At 44.5% G+C, this 25,877-nt stretch overlaps 1 protein-coding gene across 2 annotated transcripts in view; it reads left to right on the plus strand.

The window, feature by feature from the left end:
- Nucleotides 1–21,190, plus strand: part of LOC149453472 (uncharacterized) — a 78,704-nt gene extending 57,514 nt beyond the window's left edge. The window contains exons 1-13 of one of the 2 annotated variants that reach the window (XM_089688189.1): nucleotides 7,752–7,886; nucleotides 9,483–9,626; nucleotides 10,996–11,152; nucleotides 11,269–11,531; nucleotides 11,618–11,762; nucleotides 11,879–12,366; nucleotides 12,480–12,621; nucleotides 14,092–14,456; nucleotides 14,561–14,702; nucleotides 14,918–15,015; nucleotides 15,132–15,275; nucleotides 15,391–15,493; nucleotides 17,611–21,190. In XM_089688189.1, coding sequence (XP_089544315.1) covers nucleotides 7,809–7,886; nucleotides 9,483–9,626; nucleotides 10,996–11,152; nucleotides 11,269–11,531; nucleotides 11,618–11,762; nucleotides 11,879–12,366; nucleotides 12,480–12,621; nucleotides 14,092–14,456; nucleotides 14,561–14,702; nucleotides 14,918–15,015; nucleotides 15,132–15,275; nucleotides 15,391–15,493; nucleotides 17,611–19,397 — 4,056 coding nt within the window. In that variant the 5' untranslated portion in view covers nucleotides 7,752–7,808 and the 3' untranslated portion in view covers nucleotides 19,398–21,190. Of the gene's footprint in view, nucleotides 1–7,751; nucleotides 7,887–9,482; nucleotides 9,627–10,995; nucleotides 11,153–11,268; nucleotides 11,532–11,617; nucleotides 11,763–11,878; nucleotides 12,367–12,479; nucleotides 12,622–14,091; nucleotides 14,457–14,560; nucleotides 14,703–14,917; nucleotides 15,016–15,131; nucleotides 15,276–15,390; nucleotides 15,494–17,610 lie in introns of those variants that run through there. The other variant, XM_089688190.1, reaches the window with a different exon arrangement.
- Nucleotides 21,191–25,877: the final 4,687 nt, after the last annotated feature.

The raw sequence follows: 25,877 nt of genomic DNA on the forward strand, positions 1-25,877 counted from the left end.
ATGATACAATTCTTAGACAGATGTAGAAAAAAACAAATCAAACTGAACCTTGAAAAATTCAAACTAAAAATGACAGAAGTACCATATATTGGACATCTTCTTACCTCAAATGGTGTTAAAGTCGATCCAGAGAAGGTGAGGGCAATACAGGACATGCCTACACCTACAGATATACGTGGAGTACAACGATTCCTGGGCATGGTGAATTATCTTTCCAAATTTTGCAAGCATTTATCAGACATGTGTGAGCCACTGAGACAGCTAACTCACAAAGACGTACTCTGGGAATGGACAGAAAGCCATGAAACTGCTTTTCAGTCAGTGAAAAATGCTATTGCAGACGCAGCAACGCTAAAATATTTTGATCCAGATCAAGCAGTGGTAGTACAATGTGATGCCTCAGAAACTGGCCTTGGAGCCACACTAATGCAGGATAAACAGCCAATCACATATGCAAGCAGAGCGTTAACTCTAACAGAGCAAGGATATGCTCAAATCGAGAAGGAACTTCTAGCGGTAGTATTTGGGTTAGAGAAATTTCACCAGTACACCTACGGTCGACAAGTGGTGGTGCATTCAGATCACAAGCCTTTAGAAAGTATTACAAAGAAGCCACTACTGAATGCCCCAAAAAGACTGCAGCGTATGCTGTTAAGGCTTCAGAAATATGATTTTAACATTTGTTACTGTCCAGGGAAGGATTTACTGATTGCAGATGCCCTAAGCAGAGCTTACTTACCCATCACAAATGAAGAAGAAAAAGACATTGAAAGCATCAATATGTGTGAATATCTGTCTGTCTCAAAAGACAGACTGAAACAAATACAGACCGGCACAGCGGAAGATAAAAGTCTACAGATCCTAAAGACTGTCATCTTGAAGGGATGGCCAAAACACAAGCAGCATGCTCCAATGGAGGTTTCTCCATTTTTTCATATAAGAGATGAACTCTCTGTGCAGCATGGAATCATCTTTAAAGGAGAAAGGGCTGTCATACCAACATCCCTTAGAAGAGGCATTATAGAAAGATTGCACTCGACTCACTTAGGTGTAGAAGGATGTCTACGCCGTGCACGAGAATATGTTTATTGGCCTGGAATGAATGACCACATAAAAAACTTTATAGCACAGTGTGAAATATGTGCATCGTGCAATGATAAGCAACCGAAAGAGACATTGCAACCACATACAATTCCAAACAGACCATGGTCAAAGGTAGGAACAGATCTGTTCACGTGGAACGACAAGGAATATCTGGTAACTGTGGACTATTTTTCCAACTTCTGGGAGATAGACTACTTACAGGACACAAGGGCCAAAACAGTAATTAAAAAACTCAAGGCCCATTTTGCCAGATATGGCATTCCGGATATTGTGTTCTCTGACAACGCCGCTCAATTTACATCGGAAGAATTAAAAAAATTCAGGGAGAGGTGGGAATTTGAGCACCAGACATCATCTCCTGGATATCCACAGAGTAATGGTAAAGCCGAGTCAGCAGTAAAAACAGCCAAAAGACTCATGCAAAAGGCAAAACAGGCAGGTACAGACATATACCTGTCTATACTGGACCACAGAAACACACCCACACAAGGCCTAGACACCAGTCCAGCACAGCGGCTTATGAGTAGACGTACAAGGACTCTCTTACCAACTGCAGGTCAACTACTAAAGCCAAAGCTTGTGGGCAATGTTAAAGCCAAACTAACGAAGAATCAAGATAGGCAAGCTTTCTATTATAATAAATCTGCAAAAGATCTGCCTGTTCTCCAGAGCAATGAAAATGTACGGATTCAGCCAATAGGCAAATATGACAAACACTGGAAAAAAGCGAAGGTTGTACAGAAATTGGGACCACGGTCCTATGAAATTATAACAGAGGAAGGAAGAAGATGGAGGAGAAATCGGAGACATCTGAGAAAAACACAAGAAGGAGATGATACAGGGCCCTGGGAACAGTATATGGACACTCAAAGCGATGAGACTATGAATACCAGCAACAAAGAAACAGGGACTGCTGAGGAGCATAGGGAGGTCTCTAGGCAGAGAGAGACAGTCCCAGAAAATAGACTGCCAGAATCAGAAGAACACCAAGATTTCTGTGAAGAAACCTCATATGTTACGCGAGCTGGCAGAACAATCAGAAAGCCGGCTCACCTCAAGGATTATATTTAACTTATAGCTATGTTCTACTTCACCATTTTGTGTTTGTTATATTTCATTGTTCTTTTATTTAAAAGAGAAAGGATGTAGCAATATGTTATATGCTGTGTATGGCCTCTAGGGGTCTCACTACTTAGATACTGGTACAACTGTGTTATTCCCACTCTTTGGTTGTAGTTCTTAGGCAGACACATGTATAATGGCAGGTAGGAGCACCTAATAAATGTCTCCTACTAACTACAGTGTGTGAGCATCTGAGCAGGATCTACTAACAGAACAGGGCATAGGGTCAGCGTGTCCCTCCTGATTGCAACAAGTTACAGTGAAGGTGCATGGACACGGGACCAGAAGGGTCAACTGGAGCCCAGTTTAGGGTTCGATGTAGACGGTTGTAAGTTGAAGTTCCATATTAACTGCGTTAGGACCGCCCTATAGCTACAGGGCGGCACCCGTGCGCAGCATCACGTATATATACGTCATTCTTCATTTCCGGGTAGCCCTACCCGCGCCACCATTCGCGGATGTCAATCATCGGATCCACGCTGGTAATTACCTGCCGGCGCCCAGTGATTACTGATCATCTCTGACAGAGAGGAGGACTGGTTTGTGTACTAACAGTCCTCCTCCCTGTTGGCACAGACATCCAGAGCAGTGTGATTACAGTGAAGCACACACACCCCCACCTCCTAGTAAAACACTCCCAGCCAGGGGCAGACTGACCATTCAGGTACTCAGGCAGTGCCTGAGTGTCCGGGGTCAGTAGGGGGCCCCATGAGATGCCCCTGGTACCTTTCATAGGCTTATTTGGGTGTGGTTTGATCACCCCTCATATTAAGCCCTTCCTGCCCAGTGTCATTAGTACAGTGTCAGTGCTTTTTTTTTAGCACTGATCACTCTATTGGTGTCACTGGGGATGTCAGTGACGCCAAGTTAGTTCCCCCCCCCCCCCCCCCCAGTGTCAGAATGTCTGACGCAGTCCCACTAAAAGTCGCTGATCGCCGCCATTACTAGTAAAAAAAAAAAATCCCATTATCTATACCGCCATTTGTAAATGCTATAACTTTCACGTAAACCAATTAATTTACACATATCTAAATTTTTTTTTTTTTTTTAAGTCAAGACACAGAGCAGAAGACATTTTGGCCGAAATTTAAGACGAAATTAGATTTTTAAAATTTTTTTACTGGATATGTTTAACCACTTGCTTACCGAGTACTTATACCCCCTTCCTGTCCAGGCCAATTTTCAGCTTTCAGCGCTGTCACACTTTGAATGACAATTGCGCAGTCATGCAACACTGTACCGATATGACATTTTTATCACTTTTTTGAGACAGAGCTTTATATTGGTGGTATTTAATCACCTCTGGGGTTTTTATTTTTTGCTAAACAAACCAAAAACAACTGAAAATTTAAAAAAAAAAAGTTTTTTTCTTAGTTTTTGTTATAAAATTTTGTAAATAAGTGATTTTTCTCCTTCACTGATGTGCGCTAAAGAGGCTGCAGTGATGGGCACTGATAGGTGGCACTGATGAGGCACTGGTAGGTAGCACTGATGGGCATTGACAGGCATCACTGATGGGCACTGAAAGGCAGCACTCATATATGGCACTGATAGGTGGCACTGATAGGTGGCACTGATGGGCACTGGTAGGTGGGACTGATGGGCATTGACAAGCATCACTGATGGGCACTGAAAGGTAGCACTCATATATGGCACTGATAGGCGGCACTGATAGGTGGCACTGATAGGCACTATTAGGCGGTACTGATAGGCAGCACTGTGAAGCGGCACTGATGCGCACTGATATGTGGCACTGACTGGCACTGATAGGCAGCACTGACTGGCACTGATAGGTGGCACTGATTGGCAGCTCAGATGGGCACTGATATGTGGCATTGATGTGGCACTGGTACGCACTGATATGTGGCATTGATGTACACTAGTAGGCACTGATGGGCACTGATATGTGACATTGATGTACACTGGTAGGCACTGGCAGGTGGCACTGATAGGCACTGACAGCTGGCATTGATGGACACTGACAGGTGGCACTGCTGGGGCTACACTGATCATCACTGCCCTGATGATCAGTGTACATATCCCCTCTGAGGAATGCCGATTACCAGCTCTCTCCTCTCCTCTGTCAGCTTGACAGCTCGAGAGAAGAGGAATGCCAATAACCAGCATTTCCCTATTTACATGTGATCAGCTGTGATTGGACACAGCTGATCACATGACCGAGCCGATGTATTCCACTCTTTCCATTGATCGGTGATCCGCTGTGACACAGTGCACCACCGATCGCCGCGCTGCGCACCCCCAGAACGAGAGAACCACCTTGCGCCCATCATTTCCTTTTATGGCATGCGGGAGGCGGTTAATAGCAAAAAGTCCAAAATATATTTTTATCTAAAAATTGACGGTATTTTTTTGCTCATAGCGCAAAAGATAAAAACCGCATGGGCGATGAAATACCGCCGAAAGAAAGCTCAATTAGTGGGAAAAACAGGACGTAAATTTAATTTGGGTGCGGCGTTGCACGACCGCACAATTGTCAGTTAAAGTAACGCAGCGCCGTAACGCAAAAACTGGCTTGGTGAAAAAGGGGGGGAATCCTCTGGACGCCAAGTGGTTAAGGTTGAGTTGTCCCCAAAAGCCTTTCTTAGCTCGTCCCGGCACAGGTAAAGGTACACCTTGTGCAGAGCGACTCGGTCTACGGGGCCTAGGGTGGCCCAGAATAACCCACCCCAGGGTATGCCTCCTTTGTTACCCACATGAGCGCAATGACGTGTTTTGAATCTACTACAAGAGCGCAACGGAACTTTGGCCTTCTCTTTACCAGAACTCTGGAGGAACCCTGGTTGAGAAGGTCTGGAAAAGACAGTAAATAGATTATCTGCTGGACATCCCAGCAGAAATATAGAAGAACAGAACCTCGTTTCTAGTCTGTTGGCCTGTGGTTGTCAATATGGGAAAATTGATAAGAATGAAGGGAGGCCACGAAAGAGAGAGTCGCTCAATGGTCTTGGCGCCTTTTTATTTTATTAAATATTAAAGAGAAGACTTTGGCCAACATTGGGGCTTTAAAGTCAAAGTCTGTACAGAGGGAAGATGGGTGTGAAACACTTGCGTTAATGTAGAGGTGCCACTGGGCTACTCACTGCCATCTCCTCAGGGGTGTAACCAAAAAGCGGTGAAAGTTTGATGCAGCGGAAAGTTGCTGCCACCATAATAACCGGTACTAGCCTGCCATGTGATGATATGGTGCTCGAATTTGGAAGTATGTCACATGATATGATGATCGATATGTCATTGTATCTACTGGAGGACACTACTCAGAAGCAGACAGAGACAAACAATATGCTTGGGCTTCGTGGAAACCTATTGGACACAAATAATTAATTCCCAACGGGGGGTGGTCTGATTAACCAGGGATTAGTTAGTTGCAGCAGCTGAGACTAGGCAGACATTTTGGCCATGGAAGAGACACAGATAGCTACAGTCTGGGATGGACTTGATACCTCTAGGCACTGGTGGGAGAAACCAGTGAGCCCACACGACAGTGATAGTGAGAGCCCTTAGAAGGTGTCGAGGTCTAAGGAGCCATCTTCTCTTCACCAGAACTCCTGACCAGTGGAGGAAAGAACCCTTAGAAGGTGTCGAAGTCTAAGGAGACACCTTCTCTTCACCAGAGCTCCTGACCAGGGGAGGAAAGAGCCCTTAGAAGGTGTCGATCTAAGGAGCCACCTTCTCTTCACCAGAACTCCTGACCAGAAGAGGAAACAGCCCTTAGAAGGACCAAGGAATCAAAGTAGCTAGTTTGTCTTCAACAGAACTCCTGAAGGTGGAGATGGGTTTGGCTGCAGGTGACACCCAGGTCTCAACCTTTGACTTTCCCGAGCAGGCAATTACTGGGACACAAAAATACGTGTGTAGGACAAAGTCCTTTTCGGTGCTAGGGTGTTGGAGTTATTGGTCAGTGGACAAGGAGTGCATGGGTGTCGCAAGAAGTGAATGCCTGAAACACTGAGGGAATCACACAGGTGCTGAAGAGCAGGTACTGGCAGGACAAAGAGAATTGGGATTTCTGGAAGCACATGAGAACTGAGCACTGGGATGGAGGAATCGCACATCTGTACGTAACACATTCCAAAAAGGTAGGAGGGCATGGAAACACACAGAATAGATGAGGAAACAGACTGGGGGTGCACAGGTACTGGTAAACAGAGACTGGCTGGAGCACACACGGAATCACACTGATGCAGAGGAGAAGGTATCTGACTGGAGAGCAGAGGTAGACACTGTGGTCGGGTAGGACTGGATAGTGGTTGGAGTACACAAGGACCACAGGAGAGTAAAATAGAGTGTCCTCCAAACTCATCTTCAACCTAAAATCCAAATTCCTGCTATATGTAGTGCAATGAGCTGTGAGCCAGGCCATTCCCCCTCCGTAGCTTCCATGACCTGGTCAGCAGCTCATTGGACAACAGAGTTTGTGTCACAGACGAGTCCGAAGAATACCCAAGCTCATCTCTACAGTAGAAGCTGACGGCACTGGAAAATGCTGGGGATCACAGAGTCAATGTGAGGATCACAGGAGAGGTTACTAAGGAACGCAAGGGGTCAGGTTGCTCGTGTGTGGAGGTGTTGCTTAAACCCTGAGCCAGTGCTACTTCCATAATTGGCTATGTCACTGGCAAAGCCAGGAAGCTGGTGGCTGCACACAAAGGAGAAGCCTCCACAACACTTTTACAAGGCCTCCCCATAGGTGGAGGTCCAGGTTTCAAAGGGAAAAGGAGATGAGCCCTCTTTACCAGACAGGGGCAGAAACATCAGAAGACGGGTCCCACAACCTTCCTTTGACTACAAAGCCCTTCCAGTCTATTGAGTAACGGAGTTTTGGGGTGGGGACACGTGGCGCATGTGTATGGAAAACTCTTCTTAGGGTGAAGGTGATACCATTGGGGCAACAGAGGATTTTAACCCTAGGTGCCCTGTTTTTTTTCCTCATTACTGTAGGTCAGCTTTTCTCAGGCAGGGTTCCATGGTACCCTGAGGTTCCTCCAGAGGTTACTAGGCAAAGAACGTCTACCCTATCGATTTTCCCAGATCCGCTTGGAGCGATCTGGTGTATTCTTTGACATGTGACCGGTACCCAGCTTACGTACGACTTGCGCTCGACATTTATTGTTTATATATGCCCTCTGCATATATGTATGTCCTCTGTTTTGTTTTTTTTTGAGTATGCTTTGTTTGTTCCTTGGGTACGTATTTGGTGAATTGATGTGTTTTTATACCTTTGTATAACCTGAAAATGTTAATAAAGATTGATTATAAAAAAAAAAAGGTTGTCAATGAGGATATGCTCCTGGGGTCAGCCATTTTGTTGTAGCTCATTAGAATCTGCTGACATATAACTAAATGAATATGAAACGTCTTAGAAATTCATTTATTTTTTTTAAATTTTGGTGGGTTGGAGCATTATTGCATGATGAACGATGTGTTCCTTCAGATCTGCTGGGCTACAACAAAATGGCCAAGAAGAACCAATCACAGAAGAACCTTCCTTTTACCCATGATGCTCAGCATGGGGGGGATGGGAAGTATTTCTGCAGGAAGTGAATGGAAGAGAGTTGCAAGCGATGGAGGCAAACTGCACCAACCTGACGGAGAGGATATTACGGCTCACCCTGGAGATCATCTACCTGCTGACTGGGGAGGTGAGGAGTATTCTGGGAGCGCAGTTTTATTCTAGATCACTGCGAAGTGTCCAGCGGATATATTTTTTTGTATACTATTTTTTATTTGTAATGCTTTTGACTGATAAAAAAAATTACAAATTTTTTGGACTTGCAAGTGGATGAATTTTTTTTTTTTTTTTTTACCTACAATACGTTACGATTCAAAGTTTTACAGAATTTATGTTCCTGAAGGCTGGATAATTACAGTTTTTGTTTCTAAACATTTTTTTTTTTTTTTGCTGAATATTTTGCTAAAATCTGGGCATTTTAACCACTTGCCCTACACTACTGCTACAGGGCGGCGGGGCTGCGCAAAATCGTGTGTGTATATATACATGATTTGCATTTCTGGGATGGGGGCACCCCAGTGTCAGAATGCCCGCCGCAGTCCCGCTATAAGTCGCTGATCGCCACCATTGCTAGTATAGAAAAAAAAAAATCCCAGTATCTATACCGCCATTTGTAGATGCTATAACTTTCACGTAAACCAATTAATTTACACGTATTAGTATTTTTTTTTTTTTGCAAAGACATGGAGCAGAATACATTTTTCAAATTTATGACAAAATTAGATTTTTTTTCTTTATTTTTTTTACTGGATAGGTTTTATAGCAAAAAGTCAAAAATATATATATTTTTTTTCAAAATTGTCTTTTTTTGTTTATAGTGCAAAAAAAAAAAAACGCACTGATGTTAGTCAGTTCCCACCCAGTATCAGAATGCCCATCCCGCTAAGTCACTGATCGCCACCATTACTAGTATAAAAAAAACATAATAAAAATCCCAGTATCTAGACCGCCATTTGTACACGTTATAACTTTCACGTAAACCAATTAATTCACACGTATTGGGATTTTTTTTTTATCAAAGACATGGAGCAGAATACATTTTGGCTGAAATTTATGATGAAATGTGATTTTTTTTTTTTTACTGGACATGTTTAATAGCAAAAAGTCCAAATATTGTTTTTTTCTCAAAATTGTTGTTGTTTTTTCTTTTTTAATTTATGCACAGCGTTGTATGACCGTGCAATTGCCAGTTAAAATAACACGGTGCCATATCGCAAAAAAAAAAAATGACCTGGTCAGGAAGGAGGGGGAGGGGGAAATCCTCTGGTTTTCCAGTGGTTAAACGTATTTTTGCTGACAAAACTGGTGAGGATTCTGGGAGCACAATTTTATTCCGGCCACTTTATTAGGTCCACCTGTTCAATTGCTTGGTAGCACAAATTGCTAATCAGTCAATCACATGGCAGCATTTAGGCATCTAGACGTGGTGAAGACGACTTGCTGAAGTTCAAACCGAGCATCACAATGGGGAAGAAAGGGGATTTAAGTGACTTTGAACGTGGCATGGTTGTTGGTGCCAGACGGGCCGGTGTGAGTATTTCAAAAACTGCTGATCTACCAGGATTTTCACGCACAACCATCATCCATGGAAGGTGTCTGGGTGTCTCCATGGAAGCTGTCTGGGTGTCTCCATGGAAGGTATCTGGGTGTCTCCATGGAAGGTGGAAGTTGTTTTTTTTTTTTTTTTTGGGAAATGTCTATAGTGATTGGTAATCTCTCTCCACAGGATGACGTGGTCGTGAAGAAGACATCAGGAGATGGACAGATCCCCATTATGGTCCCTCTACATTCCTTACTGGTTCCAGAAAGAAACAATGAGGGGAAGATTTTGGAAGTCACCAGGAAGATCATTGACCTCCTGACCAGAGAGGTGAGCGGTGCTGGGAATTCTGGGACATTCTCCAGTAACAGACAAGGGAAGTGTCTGGATGGTATCATCCTGTGTGTCAGGTTCCTAGAAGGTGTCTGGATGTCTCCATGGAAGGTGTCTGGATGTCTCCTTGAAAGGTGTCTGGATGTCTCCTTGAAAGGTGTCTGGATGTCTCCTTGAAAGGTGTCTGGATGTCTCCTTGAAAGGTGTCTGGATGTCTCCATGGAAGGTGTCTGGATGTCTCCTTGAAAGGTGTCTGGATGTCTCCTTGAAAGGTGTCTGGATGTCTCCTTGAAAGGTGTCTGGATGTCTCCTTGTAAGGTGTCTGGATGTCTCCTTGTAAGGTGTCTGGATGTCTCCATGGAAGGTGTCTGGATGTCTCCATGGAAGGTGTCTGGATGTCTCCATGGAAGGTGTCTGGATGTCTCCATGGAAGGTGTCTGGATGTCTCCATGGAAGGTGTCTGGATGTCTCCATGGAAGGTGTCTGGATGTCTCTTTGGAAGGTGTCTGGATGTCTCTTTGGAAGGTGTCTGGATGTCTCTTTGGAAGGTGTCTGGATGTCTCTTTGGAAGGTGTCTGGATGTCTCCATGGAAGGTGTCTGGATGTCTCCATGGAAGGGGTCTGGATGTCTCCATGGAAGGGGTCTGGATGTCTCCATGGAAGGGGTCTGGATGTCTCCATGGAAGGGGTCTGGATGTCTCTTTGGAAGGTGTCTGGATGTCTCTTTGGAAGGTGTCTGGATTTCTCCTTGGAAGGTGTCTGGATTTCTCCTTGGAAGGTGTCTGGATTTCTCCTTGGAAGGTGTCTGGATGTCTCCTTGAAAGGTGTCTGGATGTCTCCTTGTAAGGTGTCTGGATGTCTCCTTGTAAGGTGTCTGGATGTCTCCTTGTAAGGTGTCTGGATGTTTTCTTGTAAGGTGTCTGGATGTTTTCTTGTAAGGTGTCTGGATGTCTCCATGGAAGGTGTCTGGATGTCTCCATGAAAGGTGTCTGGATGTCTCCATGGAAGGTGTCTGGATGTCTCCATGGAAGGTGTCTGGATGTCTCTTTGGAAGGTGTCTGGATGTCTCTTTGGAAGGTGTCTGGATGTCTCTTTGGAAGGTGTCTGGATGTCTCTTTGGAAGGTGTCTGGATGTCTCTTTGGAAGGTGTCTGGATGTCTCCTTGGAAGGTGTCTGGATGTCTCCATGGAAGGTGTCTGGATGTCTCCATGGAAGGGGTCTGGATGTCTCCATGGAAGGGGTCTGGATGTCTCCATGGAAGGGGTCTGGATGTCTCCATGGAAGGGGTCTGGATGTCTCCATGGAAGGGGTCTGGATGTCTCCATGGAAGAGCAGAGGCGTTTTTAATACTTTACTTTACATTCAGAATGGAATCTGGAGCAATTTTAATATTAGTATAAAAGAAGAGATAAAAGAAGAAGAGGAGGAGGATGGTGTGATGGAGGAGCGGGAGTATATAGAAGGACACAAGGATCTCTGCAAGGACGTCATGATGGAGAATCAGCCTCCCCTCACATCACCGGGTAAGAGTAGACTTTATGGTAAAGGAGAGAGCAGTACGGAGGGTCCACCTAGATCCCCCATCATCTGATAAACACATAGAAACAATGGATTCAGTCAGTGTGTGTGTTTCCTGCAGATGGATCCAGTAACGGGAACCCACCAGAGAGTTGTCCCCGTCCTCTGTATTCCTGGGATTCCACACTGGAAGGTCACACCATCTCACCTATGGCTAGAGAAGAGGTTGGTGAGATGGAGGAGCTTTTAGAAGGACACAAAGACCCCTTCAAGGAGGTCATGGTGGAGCCTTTTAGAGATACAGACTCACCAGAGAGATGTCCCCGTACGCTGTATTCCGGAGATTCCACGCAGGAGGATCACACCATCCCCCACCATCATCAGGTACAAGATTAATAATCATTGCTGGTACACTATGATCTATACATTGACTGTATTTTTCTAAAAAAAATGTCTGCATTTACATTCAGAATGAAAACTGGAGTAGTTTTAATATTACAATTAAAAGAAAAGAAGAGGAGGATAGCGTGACAATGAAGTGGGTATATTTAGAAGGACACAAGGATTTCTACAAGGACGTCCTGATGGAGGATCAGCCGCCCCTCACATCACCGGGTAAGAGGAGACTTTATTGTAAAGGAGAGCGCAGTAGGGAGGGTCCACCTAGATCCCCCATCATCTGATAAATACATAGAAACAATGGATTCAGTCAGTGTGTGTGTTTCCTACAGATGGATCCAGTCATGGGAACCCACCAGAGAGATGTCCCCGTCCTCTGTATTCCCGGGATACCACACAAGAAGATCACACCATCCCTCACCATCATCAGGTAGATGGATCCAGTAATGGGAACCCACCAGAGAGATGTCCCCGTCCTCTGTATTCTCGGGATTCCACACAGGAAGAACACACCATCTCACAGGTTAAAGAAGAGATAAAAGAGGAGGATGATGATGAGGTTGATGTGATGGAGGAGTTTTCAGAAAGACACAAAGACCCCCTCAAGGAGGACATGGTGGAGCCATTTAGTGACACAGACCCACCAGAGAGATGTCCTCGTCCTCTGTATTCCCGGGATTCCACACTGGAAGATCACACCATCCCCCACCATCATCAGGTAGATGGATCCAGTAATGGGAACCCACCAGAGATATGTCCCCGTCCTCTTTATTTCTGGGATTCCACAAAGGAAGATCACACCATCCCTCACCATCATCAGGTAGGTGGGACTGAGCAACAAGAATCCAAAAGGATTTCTACACTATGAGATGACATAATTCTATTTCATCTTGTTCCTTTTTACAAATATATTCTGTCATCTCTGGAGTTTAGGATGAAGACCTAAAAGACATCAAAGCTGAGATTAAAGAAGAAGAAGAAGAGACGTTGGTGAGTGGAGATCAGCAGTCTATGGAGGAGGGGGAGATGATTATGGAAAGTAAACTGGAGGAATCTTCTCTACATATGGACACAAGTGAGTAAGAAACACCAAATGCAGAGACAGTTAATGTGTATAGATTGATTACACTGTTCAACAAATTTTTATTTTTTGCCAGTTTTGGAAACAAAAGGATCCATTTCTTAATGAATTTCACATTCTGAGTTCAAATATAACAATGAAATTTGTCAATTGGCTCTAGTTTTTCTGTAAACGGAAAGTTTTCTACTATAGGCGTAATGACTACATAATGCACAATAATTATATAGATAGATGTCTTTCCACAAATATAAAGCAAGTGATATTGACTACATAACAGCCTAAATGGCATAATATATTGCATAGGATTACCAAGAAAAATTATAGCCATAAGCTAAGTTGAATCATTTTAATACTTAGGATTCTCACTAGTTTTGTCTTCAGTTTGTGTCGGTTTTGCTTCTCTTGGCTTTTCTCTTGTATTCGAGGAAAGGGCTATCTCTTACAACTGCACGTGACTACATGCTTCAGGTTCTTCCTCACTTGACTCAACCACGAAGGATTCTGGTGCTTTAGGAATTGGTAGCCCCTCTCCATGAGGAACTTGACGTATTGCCGACGGAATATTTGGATAGTACACAGATAACTTTTTCTTCTTATTTAGCCCTTTTACAATTGGAGGCACCATACAAAAGTAACAATTACTAACATGATCTGTTGGCTCTCTCCAAATCATTGGCACAGCGAAAGGCATAGATGCCTTTTTTCCATTCAACCATTGCTCCAGTGTTGTCCCACAAGAATTGCAGCATATATGTGGTGCCCAGTTCTTGTCCTGGTCTCCTATCTTGCAGCCAAAATACAAGTTGTAGGCTTTCTTAATCATTCCTGTTATCCTCCTTTTTTGTGAGATAAAAGTTATTTCACCGCAGATATAGCAGAAATTATCTGCTTTATTCACACAAGTTCGAGGCATTACTGAGTAGCCTATATAAGCATAAAACGAAATGTAAAGACGCTGTCGAACTACAATCAGCTACAGATACTGCAGCTTTTATGCAGTGAAGTGATGCAATTAAAGGCTAATATTGCATCATCTCAGTATACATGCAATTTTCTATTGGTCACCAGTATCAATTGCGCAATATGCAGCTGAAGTTGCATCATAATTTTGAATGGCTTACGTCATTAGATGGGTGAATATATCATGAAAACTAGAGCCAATCAACATTTTTTAGGGTCATTTTCGTTTTCAGCACCCCAAAATTATGTAAGATTAGCTAATTTTATGCCCAAAACTTTTTACCTGTTGAACGGTGTTATTGAGGATATGTAGACTTTCGCATCATCAGGTAAGATCATCTCTACAAGGACGTCATGGTGGAGAATCAGCCGCCCCTCACATCACCGGGTAAGAGGAGACTTTATTGTAAAGGAGGGAGCAGTACGGAGGGTCCACCTAGATCCCCCATCATCTAATGAACACATAGAAACAATGGATTCAGTCAGTGTGTGTGTTTCCTACAGATGGATCCGGTCATGGGAACCCACCAGAGAGATGTCCCCGTCCTCTGTATTCTCAGGATTCCACGCAGGAAGGTCACATTTTCCCTCACCATCATCAGGCAGATGGATCCAGTAATGGGAACCCACCAGAGAGATGTCCCCGTCCTTTGTATTCCCGGGATTCCACACAGGAAGATCACACCATCTCACAGGTTAAAGAAGAGATAAAAGAGGAGGATGATGACGACACTGACGTGATGGATGAATTTTCAGAAGGACATGAGGACCTCTTCAAGGAGGTCATGGTGGAGCCATTTACTGACCCCAATCCTCTGTATTCCTGGGATTCCATAGGGGAAGATCACAACTATGCAAAACCTTATCAGGTAGATGGATCTATGTATCTCAATATTGGTTGTAAGCTATAAGAGGACATTCTTCATTTTTCTATTAGTCTTTAAACCAATGTATTGTCATCTTCGGGGTTTAGGGTGAAGAACTGAAAGACATCAAAGCTGAGATTAAAGAGGAAGAAGAAGAGATGTTGGTGAGTGGAGATCAGCAGTCTATGGAGGAGGCGGAGATGATTATGGAAAGTAAGCAGGAGGAATCTTCTCTACATTTGGACACAAGTAAGTAAGAAGCAATAAATGCAGAAACAGTTCGCCTTTTCATTTTACTTTTAGGAGTATATTGTATGTTTTCAAATCTATAAATGTATATGTTATATGTATATGTAAAATCGCCAATCATCATTAGTACGGAGGGTCCACCTAGATCCCCCATCATCTGATAAATGTATAGAAACAATGGATTCAGTCAGTGTGTGTGTGTGTGTTTTCTACAGATGGATCCAGTAATGGGAACCCGCCAGAGAGATGTCCCCGTCCTCTGTATTCCCGGGACTCCATACAGGAAGATCAGGAGATCCCTCAGAAGGATCAGGTAGACCAGATTTAGCAACTGGAACTCAAAAAGAATTTTATGCTTTGAGATAACGTTCTTCTATGTCATCTCTTGTTTCCGTTTACAAATCCGCTTAATCATATTTGCGATTTTAGGGTGAAGAACTGAAAGACATCAAAGTTGAGGTTAAAGTGGAAAAAGAAGAGATGTTTGAGGATCAGCAATCTATGGTGGAAGGTGGTCCTCTGCGTTCTCGGGATTCCACACAGGAAGATCACACCATCCCCCATCATCATCAGGTAGGTGGGACTGAGGACGTTGAACTCAAACTTGGCTCTAAATTTTATTGAATGATATTCTTCTAGTACACACCATGATTTTGTGATATATTTTTTTTTTTTTTCTTTTCCCCAGGTGATGGATATAAAATCTGAATTCGAAGAGGTAGATGAGATGTATGTGATCTGTGAACAGTTGCCAATAGAAGAACAAGTGATGGTGACAATTGTTAGATCGGGTATGTATTCGATACAAAAATGCAGCACTCCACATTTTTATTACACATTCATTCTTTCACATTTCCATTTATTTTCATCAAGTTCAGGTGTGCAGATTGATCAGAACCGTTGAAAAATTAGCAAGCCTTTAACCCCATCCAGTCCGGACGCTTTCACCCCCTTTCTCGTCCGGACGCTTTCACCCCCCCTTCCGGTCCGGGCGCTTTCACCCCCCCTTCCGGTCCGGGCGCTTTCACCCCCCCTTCCGGTCCGGGCGCTTTCACCCCCCCCTTCCGGTCCGGGCGCTTTCACCCCCCCCTTCTGGTCCGAGCGCTTTCACCCCCCCCTTCCGGTCCGGGCACTTTCACCCCCCTTCCGGTCCTGATGCTTTCACCCCCCTTCCTGTCCAGGCCAATTTTCAGCTTTCAGCGCTATCACACTTTGAATGATAATTGCGCGGTCATGCAACAGTGTACCCATATGGATATTTTATCATTTTTTTGAGACAGATAAAACTTTATTTTGGTGGTATTTATTCACCACTGGGACTTTTTTTTTTTTTTTTTTTTTTGCTATATAAATGAAAAAGTCCAAAAATTTTGAAAAAAAAAAGTGTTTTTCTTATAAAATTTTGCAAATAATCTTTCTTTATACATCTTGGCCAAAATGTATTCAGCTATCTTTTTAGTGAAAAAAAAAAACTAAAATGTATAATTTTTCAATTTTGTTTTTTTTTTACATTTTTTATTTTTTTTTTATGTTATTATTTATGTTTTTTGTTTTTTTTTTTAACATACCATCACCCTAGCAGTACAGTGTCACCATAGTGTACTATTTGTGGGGGGTGATGAAGATTTTTTTTTTTACACTGATTGCTTTTACACCCATAAAGGCTGTAAAAGCAATCATTTCTCCTTCTCTCTGGCTGCATTCCTGCAGCCATTGAGAAATGCTGTGAGAGCTGTGATTGGTCACAGCTTGTCACATGGTACAGGGTTGTTGTGAATGGCCCTGTACCATGTGACCTCTGTGACCATTCACAGATTTCACACGTAGTAAGCAATGATGGCAGGGCTGCTGGTAGAAACCATGGGGCACCTTACAGTCAACCTAACAGGGCCCCCCATCCCCACACAAAATACAGTTTACTATGCTTCAGTTATGAATGAACACATTGAGTGATCGGTACTGATCACTCATTGTGTTCATTCAGGAAAGGAAGGGGCTGGTAAATTTCTGGAACTGATTCCCTGTATGTCTCTCTCTGCAGCAGCTGAAAGCCAGTGGAGAGGGGCAGAGGAGAAGAAGCCGGCTTTCAGCTGCTGCAGAGAGAGCCATACAGGGGATCGGTTGCAGTAATTGCCCCCCAACTGCCACGCCGATCACCCTACCTGCCCATGTCCGATTCACCTGGCTGCCTGGTCCCCATACAGGAGGATTGGTGGTACCCCCTTATCCACGGCCCTGGGTGTGGGTGTGCACATGGGGTGGCCAATACCAGTGCTTTCTAAGTGATCGGGTAGCTGCCACACCACCAGACCGACCAGCAGTTGGCTTACCAGATATACACACAGTCCTGGTGGCTGCAGCCCCTGGGAGTGTGTGTAAAACCTTCCCGCTATCAGGAACTTACAACATATGAACCTTGCAGGAAAAGGGTTAAAAGACTAAAATTGACTTGCCATGATATGGCAAATATGCAGTGTAGCTATACCACATCCCATGCATTGGAGAGTACACCATATGAAAGGGTCCATCTCCATTCCCTAATCTAACATGTTCCCAACAAATGAGGAGGAGATACTGGACACCATATGAAAAGTCCATCTCCATTCCTCAATATAAAGTCATGTTCCCAACAAATTAGGAGATACTGGACACCATATGAAAGGTTCTTTTGTGTTCCTTGCTATACCATAGTCATTATTGTATGTAAACCACCCGCCAGTGGGCTATAGTTGCTTTAGTTGCATTGTACACATTTCCTGACTGCTATCCTTGTGTCGTTGTTAATATCACTGTACCTAATTCTGTGCTATTGATCTAGCCAGGTTACCGTTGACTAATAGACTAGCATACATGATCACTAAATGCAGAACATGAACGATGCTGCTACTAATTATTAAAATTTCAACAGGAGGAGCCAATGTACGGAAGACCCCGATACGACGTCCTATTTTATCTGCGGATTATAACAAAGACAAAAATGACACGGCACAATCTTCTCCAGGAGTAGCCATTGTTACTACAAATATACATCAAAAACCTACTCCTAGGGTAAAATCAAAAGAGCGGCTTAGACCGATGCGTGTAAATAAATTACGCACTATTCTCCCAAAGGGCCATCCTGGCTTTCACAGTGCAGCACCACCACCAGATCCTTCTAATAACAAGGAATCTTCAGAGGAGTCCAAAGATAAACCACATACTGTTATCCCAAATGTCCAACCAAGCTTTCACAATGCAGGGCGAGCACCAAATTCTGCTAATCCCAAGGAATTTTCCACACAGAAAGTGACACTAGTCAACCACTGTCTTGATCAGCATGTGGAACCTTATGAAAGGAAGGCTTCGTTGTCATGTTTAGAACGTGGCAAGTCAGAACATACTATTCTCACAAAGGTCCATCCATGCTTTCACATTGCAGGGCAAGCACCAGATCCTGCTAATCCCAAGGAATTTTCCACTCACAAAGTGACTCTAGTCAACCACTGTCTTGGTCAGCACGTGGAACCTCATGAAATGAAGGCTTCATTGTCATGTTCAGAACGTGGCAAGCCAGAACATACTATTCTCACAAAGGTCCAGCCATGCTTTCACATTGCAGGGCAAGCACCAGATCCTGCTAATCCCATGGAATCTTCCACACCGAGAGTGACTCTAGTCAACCACTGTCTTGGTCAGCATGTGGAACCTCATGAAATTAAGGCTTCATTGTCCTGTCCGGAACGTGGCAAGTCTGAACATACTATTCTCACAAAGGTCCAGCCATGCTTTCACAGTACAGAGCAGTCACTAGGTCTTTCTAATCCCAAGGAATCTTCTACTAATAATTTACCTTCTGTTCAGGATTGTGAAAAATCAAGCCTAAAAAATCAAACCCTCTCTGTAAACCCGAAACCTCACACCAGTAAAAAATGCTTCTTGTGTTCCGAGTGTGAGAAGTCCTTCAAAAATAAATACGATTTTGTTCAACACCAGAGTGTTCATAACGGCGAGAAGCCCTATGCCTGTCCTGAGTGTGGAAAGTGCTTCTCCAGAAAAGTGATCTATGATAGCCACATGAGGACTCACACCATTGAGAAGTCATTTTGCTGTTCAGAATGCGGCAAAAGGTTTGCACAGAAAGAGACGCTAGTCGACCACTGTCTTGAACAGCATATGGAGCTTTATGAAATTAAGGCTTCACCGTCATGTTCCAAGTGTAGGAAGTCATTGGAAAAGAGATCTGAATTCAATGTCCACCGGAAGGGTCACACCCGCAAGGAGATCTGCTCTGGCTGTGAAAAATCAGTCAAAAGAAAATGTGATCCGGTTGAACACCAAAAAGTTCATGCCGGAGAACCAACTTTTTCATGTGGCAAGAAGCCCTTCAAAAATAGTTGGAAATCCCTTCGACACCGGAGAACCCACACCGTGGAAAAGCCCTTCTCGTGTTCTGAGTGCGGAAATACTTTTTCAGAGAAATCACAACTAAAAGCGCACCAGACAGTCCACTCCGCTGCAAAGCCATTTTCCTGTGCCGAGTGCGGAAAGAGCTACTCCAGTAAAGGGAACCGTGATAAACACATGAAGATTCACACCGGAGAGAAACCGTTTTCCTGTTCAGATTGCGGCAAACGTTTTACACAGAAAATAACACTAATCAACCATCAAAGAGTTCATACCAGACTAATGATTTACACAAAAACACTCACAAAGTGACCCTAATTCTCCACCAGAGAACACACCACCGAAGACCACTGAAGAACGTAGGGTGGCGTTTCATAGACCGACTCCTGTTCAGAGAACAATCAGACTATAAAAATGAAGGATCGTCCAACCTATTGGATATTCCAGTTTTTTAGTTTTGTTGTTGTGGTTTCATGTCTGTTATTTATTTCGCTACTTAAAAGCGCAAAATTCCTTTCGAGAACATGTCTGGGCATTGCCTACAAATGGCAGCTTCAGCCACTTTACTTCTCCTTTTCTAAACAAACATCCAGGCCTTCCCTTCCTCTACAGTAGATCCTAGGTAAGGGTCTGGTGCAGTTGGGGGCATCAGCCAAAAAAAAAAAAAAAATGGTTTGCCGTAAACCCCCCCCTTCAGACTCTTGAGGTCTGGTATGGATTTTGAGAGGGAACCCTACACAAAAATCAAGAAAATAAAGGTCCCCCCTAAAATTCCACAACAGACTTTTATCCAATCGATGCTGGGTGGGCCAGGAAAAGGGGGAACGAGTGTGCAGCTCCTGTCCTGAACCATATCAGGCCACATGCCCTCGAGGTGGATCCCACCTTGTCCCCATATTGATGAAGATGAGGGCCTATTTCCCACAACCCTAGCACGGCGGTTTTGGAGGTCAGGGGCTTATTAGAATCTGGAAGCCTGCTTTAACAATAAGGCTGTACCTAGATACCTCCTCCATGTGAATGAGTATGGAGTACGTAGTACCCCTTCTCATTCACGAAAAATAAACAGTAGATAACAACACACACACAGTCCCAAAAAGTCCCACGATGTACATCCACCATCATCTATACAATCCACAAATGCAGACTCAGCCCGGGTTCCCCTATATGCGGTGCGGTAGGGTAGGGTTTCTCGGGTGAGGTCATTGACCAAATATGGACATGAACATATTTGATCAATGATGTCACAAAGATGCCATGACATCGTTGACCAAATCTGGCCATATCCATATCTGGTCAACGACATCACCCGGAAGACCCCACGCCTTTATTTATATCAGCTTACCTGCAGCAGAGCTTTTCATTTGTGGGCAAGCAGTCCTTCAGGATCAGATGTGTAGGTGGTTGTTGAGCCGGGTTCACCGTGATAAACATGGATGAGCTTCCTGCCTGCAGACCCCGACAGCCACAAAGCCGAGGCCCTTGTCCTCATCAACACCAGGCTTCCCCCAAGCAAGGCAACTCCCATCTTGAGGGCATATGGCCTGGTGTAATTCAAGGTTGGAGGAGGCTTCTTCCCCCCTTTCCTGGCCTAACAGTTGGCGTGCCCAAATAAGAGTCTGCTTTTTTTCTTTTTTTTAAATTACGTATATCCATTGTAGACTTTTGGAGGGACCTGAAGGGTCTGGTGTAGAATGTTGGAGGACCCTGAAGGACCTGGTATGAATCATAGGGGGTACCCCACTCTCTGGGAGGCTATCAAATATGGTAGCAGTAGATCAACCTTTTACTATATGTAATGTTTGTCCAATTGCCAGACTTTCGGCCCCGCAAGAGTCCATTACACAAACCAATATTTGGGCCGAACCTGGAGCCCATCCCTAGTTGTCACTGGGACAAGAAATCAGGGAAATTTCCCTAACGTGGGATACTGATCACAAAACACAGGCTGTCGTCTACTCCATTCTGTCAAATTGGCAGAATTTCCACTTTAATTGTTGAAGATCTTTGGGAACAATGGTTGGGTCTCAGGTTGATCTTCTTTCTTACGTTCCGTCAAGATATTGTATGCATTGCAGAAATTCAATAAAGTTCTCATTGGTAAACCCTGGTGTGGACTCTTTCTTTGTTTCATACGCACTGGTACCACTGCTAATTGGGAAATGGGAATTTCTCTGGCAATGCCTACACTCAGTCAGGGCTTGACAAATGGGATCTCTACATGAGAGAGCCTGTTCTGGTCCTCTTAACTAACAGTCCTTGGATATTTGGGGAAATGGGAACTTCTCTGGTGATATCTACACTGTCAGGGCTTGAGAAATGGGATTTCCACATGAGAGCCTGTTCTGGTCCTCTTAACTAACAGTCCTTGGATATCTGGGGAAATAGGAACTTCTCTGGCAATGTCTACACTCAGTCAGGGCTTGACAAATGGGATCTCCACATGAGAGAGCCTGTTCTGGTCCTCTTGGCTAACAGTCCTCGGATATCTTGGATAGCTTCCCATGCTTGTAAGGGGGGAAGGGTGGTGGTTGTTTGTCACGTCCTCCATGCTTTCCTCCTCATTGGGCGCCAAGCAAGGGTCAAATGGGATCTCTACATGAGAAAGCCTGTTCTGGTCCTCTTAGCTAACAGTCCTTGGATATCTAGGGAAATGGGAACTTCTCTGGCAATGTCTACACTCAGTCAGGGCTTGACAAATTGGATTTCCACATGAGAGCCTGTTCTGGTCCTCTTAACTAACAGTCCTTGGATATCTGGGGAAATAGGAACTTCTCTGGCAATGTCTACACTCAGTCAGGGCTTGACAAATGGGATCTCCACATGAGAGAGCCTGTTGTGGTCCTCTTAGCTAGCAGTCCTTGGATATCTGTGGAAATGGGAACTTCTCTGGTGATGTCTACACTCAGTCAGGGCTTGACAAATGGGATATCTACATGAGAGAGCCTGTTCTGGTCCTCTTAGCTAGCAGTCCGTGGATATCTGGGGAAATGGGAACTTCTCTTGTGATGCCTACACTCAGCCAGGGCGTGACAAATGGGATTTCTACATGATAGAGCCTGTCCTGGTTCTCTTAGCTAACAGTCCTTGGATATCTTGGATAGCTTCCCATGCTGGTAAGGGGGGAAGGGTGGTGGTGGTTTGTCACGTCCACCATGCTTTCCTTCTCATTGGGCGCCAAGCAAGTGTCAAATGGGATCTCTACATGAGAGAGCCTGTTCTGGTCCTCTTAGCTAACAGTCCTTGGATATCTGGGGAAATGGGAACTTCTCTGGCGATATCTACACTCAGTCAGGGCTTGAGAAATGGGATATCTACATGAGAGAGCCTGTTCTGGTCCTCTTAGCTAACAGTCCTTGGATATCTGGGGAAATGGGAACTTCGCTGGTGATATCTACACTCAGTCAGGGCTTGAGAAATGGGATTTCCACATAAGAGAGCCTGTTGTGGTACTCTTAGCTAGCAGTGCTTGGATATCTGGGGAAATGGGAACTTCTCTCGTGATGCCTACACTCAGTCAGGGCGTGACAAATGGGATCTCTACATGATAGAGCCTGTCCTGGTTCTCTTAGCTAACAGTCCTTGGATATCTTGGATAGTTTCCCATGCTGGTAAGGGGGGAAGGGTGGTGGTTGTTTGTCACGTCCTCCATGCTTTCCTCCTCGTTGGGCACCAAGCAAGGGTCACATGGAAGGCCTACCCTGGGGTGGGTTCTTCTAAGATACAATAAGTACCTTTATAGGTACCTTGTACACTCTTTCTACTTCACACACAGGGGAACCTTTGCTTTAGTGCCATTTTCACCAATGTTCTGGGACAAGGCTGAGTACTCCTTACTTTTAGAGATGAACGTACACCACGTACACTTACACAACAACTGTTTTCCAGTTGACTCTCGGGTCCCCGTGTAAATGTCCATTATAGCAAACTTGCTCATCAGAGATGGACGCGGAGTTCTCCTTTTTTATTAGAAGTATTCCTCGATCCTTTATTCCCTACCCCCTCCCTTCCTGAGAGGCACAGGGACAGATGTGTAAGTGTTAAAAGTTGCTGGCAGGCTGGAGCAGCAGGGGGCCCAGCGCTACAAAGCCCCCCCATAGAGACAGCAGACTCTCTGTCCCAAGGCCTGTGTAGACTCACACCTCCTAACCAAGATAAGGTAGTTTTTTCCCCTGGACTTGAAAGAAGTTGGAACCTCATAAACTCTACCAGCCAGGTGACAGAAGTTAAATGAACATTCCTCAGGTCAAATGTCACCTATGTTTCATATCATGGATTATGAAGCTGTCAGTTTTAATGCAGAGTCCATCCGACGATCCCGCCCAAAACAGGGTATTGGCCAGTACTCAGAGCCACCCCCCCTGCAGGGGGACTTTAAAAGACAGGCTGGCAAGTCTAGAAAGCTAAGCTAAACACATCTCCCAATTTTAACATCGTAACAGCAGGAGATCAAAGACCCTTCGCTCTGCAACTTGGATCTGCTTACCTTAAGGCTGAACATGGCAAGTAACTTAACCTTTTAACTTCTCCCTGTTATCTCTTTGCTGTGCTATTTTCTATGTACAGTATATATAAACATATATCTTAGTTACATCTTTTTCTGTAAATATTTTATTGCACCTGTTTGACTCTTTTAGTAATAAATCTTTCTTTCTGAAAGTGTTAAACTGTTTCTAAAGCACTTATTTGCAATTTACGAATTCCTGCCTTTTGAAGAGACGCTACTGTGTTTGTTTAATCCTCTGCCCAATCGGCCTGCGGTGACCGGAGTGGACAGGCAACTTTTCAACCATTACAGTGTATATTGGATAAAGAAAGTTTCCTTTTTCTCTGTACAAAAGAAAGTGGTGGCAGTGTGAAAGGGTTAGTTGTGTAATTAACCCGACCCAGTAACAAGCGCATTCAGACTGCAGGCACCGATTGTAGTCCATTAGCTGGAAAATCGCTGTGTAGGGTGCAGCTGGGTGTGGCCTTGTTACGCACGTCACATCGCGGTTTTAGATCGGCCGGTCCTTCAGTCACGAGTTTGGTGAGAAGGTCTGGGGTCTGACGCCGCGGGCGTGACGTATTGTTGGTCGCGGTCGTGCGATTGTCGCATGTTGAGGGTGGCGATCGTGCGTCCGTGACATCCATCTTCCCACTGTAGCCTGCAATTAGGCAGGCCTTGCTGAACACTGACCACAGCCACCTGTCCAGTCCTGGTAACAGCATGAAACCCCGCCGTGCACGTAGCGTGAGCTCCAACATGCACTTGACTTTAACTTTTGAACCTCTGTATAGGATGGGGACCTCTGCAGTGCAGAGTCTATGTAGTTAGAGCATCCAACAGAGGCATACTCCAGTAGCTGGTGTCTTTGGCTATGTGCTGTCCCGGCATACCTGCAGAGGAGAGTCCATGTTACAGCATCCAACAGAGGCATACTCCAGTAGCAGGTGTAGCTTTTTCTCGAGAACTGGGGAGGCAGTCAAGACCGTAGACATGGACTAGGCCAGGGCTACAGCACTGACGGACTCTGGACTCCCTGACCCGGCCTACTGTCCACATTTATTAGCATGTGTACAGTGGGTTGGACCCGAGGATCCTGCCAAAAACCAAGGAACTGTGAAGACCATGAACCCCTATCTCCCGATCCAGGACAGCACCTAACTAACTTCAACCTGCCTACATGCTGGTCCTCACTCCCAGTCTTTCACAAAGCAGAAGATCCTGTGTTTTCTCTGCACCAGGTGTGTGACCATAGTGTTACTAAAGTGGTTGCAAACCCTTCCATATCCCCAGCAAAGTGACTGGCCTCAGGCGATACAGAAATGAGTTGTACCTGTTTATCTACGGCGACCTGTCCCATACATCCATTCATAGGGAAAAATTTACACAGCATCTCTCAGCTCTGAAAAGCAGGGGGCGGAGAGATAATGTTGCATCAGTAAGGAGAGCTCTGGGAGCTGATTGGAGGGAAGGGACACACTCCCTTCATACAACACACAGGAGCTGAGGCTGTCAATCTGCTGGAGGTCCCTCCCCTGTCAACATTTTATCTCTCGGTGTCAGAAAAAACTTGTCAGAAGTGATTCGTGCAGAAAGCAGAGGAAGGAGGCAGCAGACAGAAATGACACTTAGTGCTCAGGACTGAGGCAAGTACACATTGTAGAGGGATGTGCTTTGTTCATATTTCATGTTTGAGGTTTACAACCACTTACAGCAAGAACATCATGATTATTATTATTGCTTTCTGCAATGATGATGTCTGACAATTCTAACCGGTGTGGATGAAAGAAGGGAGTTGTATTGCACAATGTAAGACTCTTAAAGTGTTACTGAACCCTCAACAGTACAATCAGTCTGTAGATGCAGTAAAGCATGCTTGTTATACTCACTGTGGAACCTAAGGGGTTAATCCTCTTCATTGAGTCAAAAGGCTGTTTGATCCTGTCTTCTCTGATCCTCCTCTTGTTCAAATGTCCACCTGATACAGACTGAATCCGTAGTCACATGCACATGCTCAGCTTGGTGTGTATTGCTAGAAAGGTTTTTTTTTTTAGGGGGGAGAGTGCATGTGATCAGCACAGGGCCAATCAGCACTGTTCAGACACAGGGTCAGGGGTTTCACATCCTCCTAGAGCAGAAAGAAGACTCCTCCTACAAGCCTTAACCAGTGCTCTGCGGAAGTCACAAGACTGCTCTATACTGCTGATGAGAAAAGGGATTTAGCAGTTTATATTTACTAAAATAATTGCATTTCCATGTTCTGTGTACTGTGGGAGACCAGATATAGTGAATGCGGGGTCCTGGGA

This window comes from Staurois parvus, unplaced genomic scaffold (genome assembly GCF_062004578.1).
Source record: "Staurois parvus isolate SC_StPar_1 unplaced genomic scaffold, SC_StPar_1.0 ptg000449l, whole genome shotgun sequence".
Taxonomy (NCBI): domain Eukaryota; kingdom Metazoa; phylum Chordata; class Amphibia; order Anura; family Ranidae; genus Staurois; species Staurois parvus.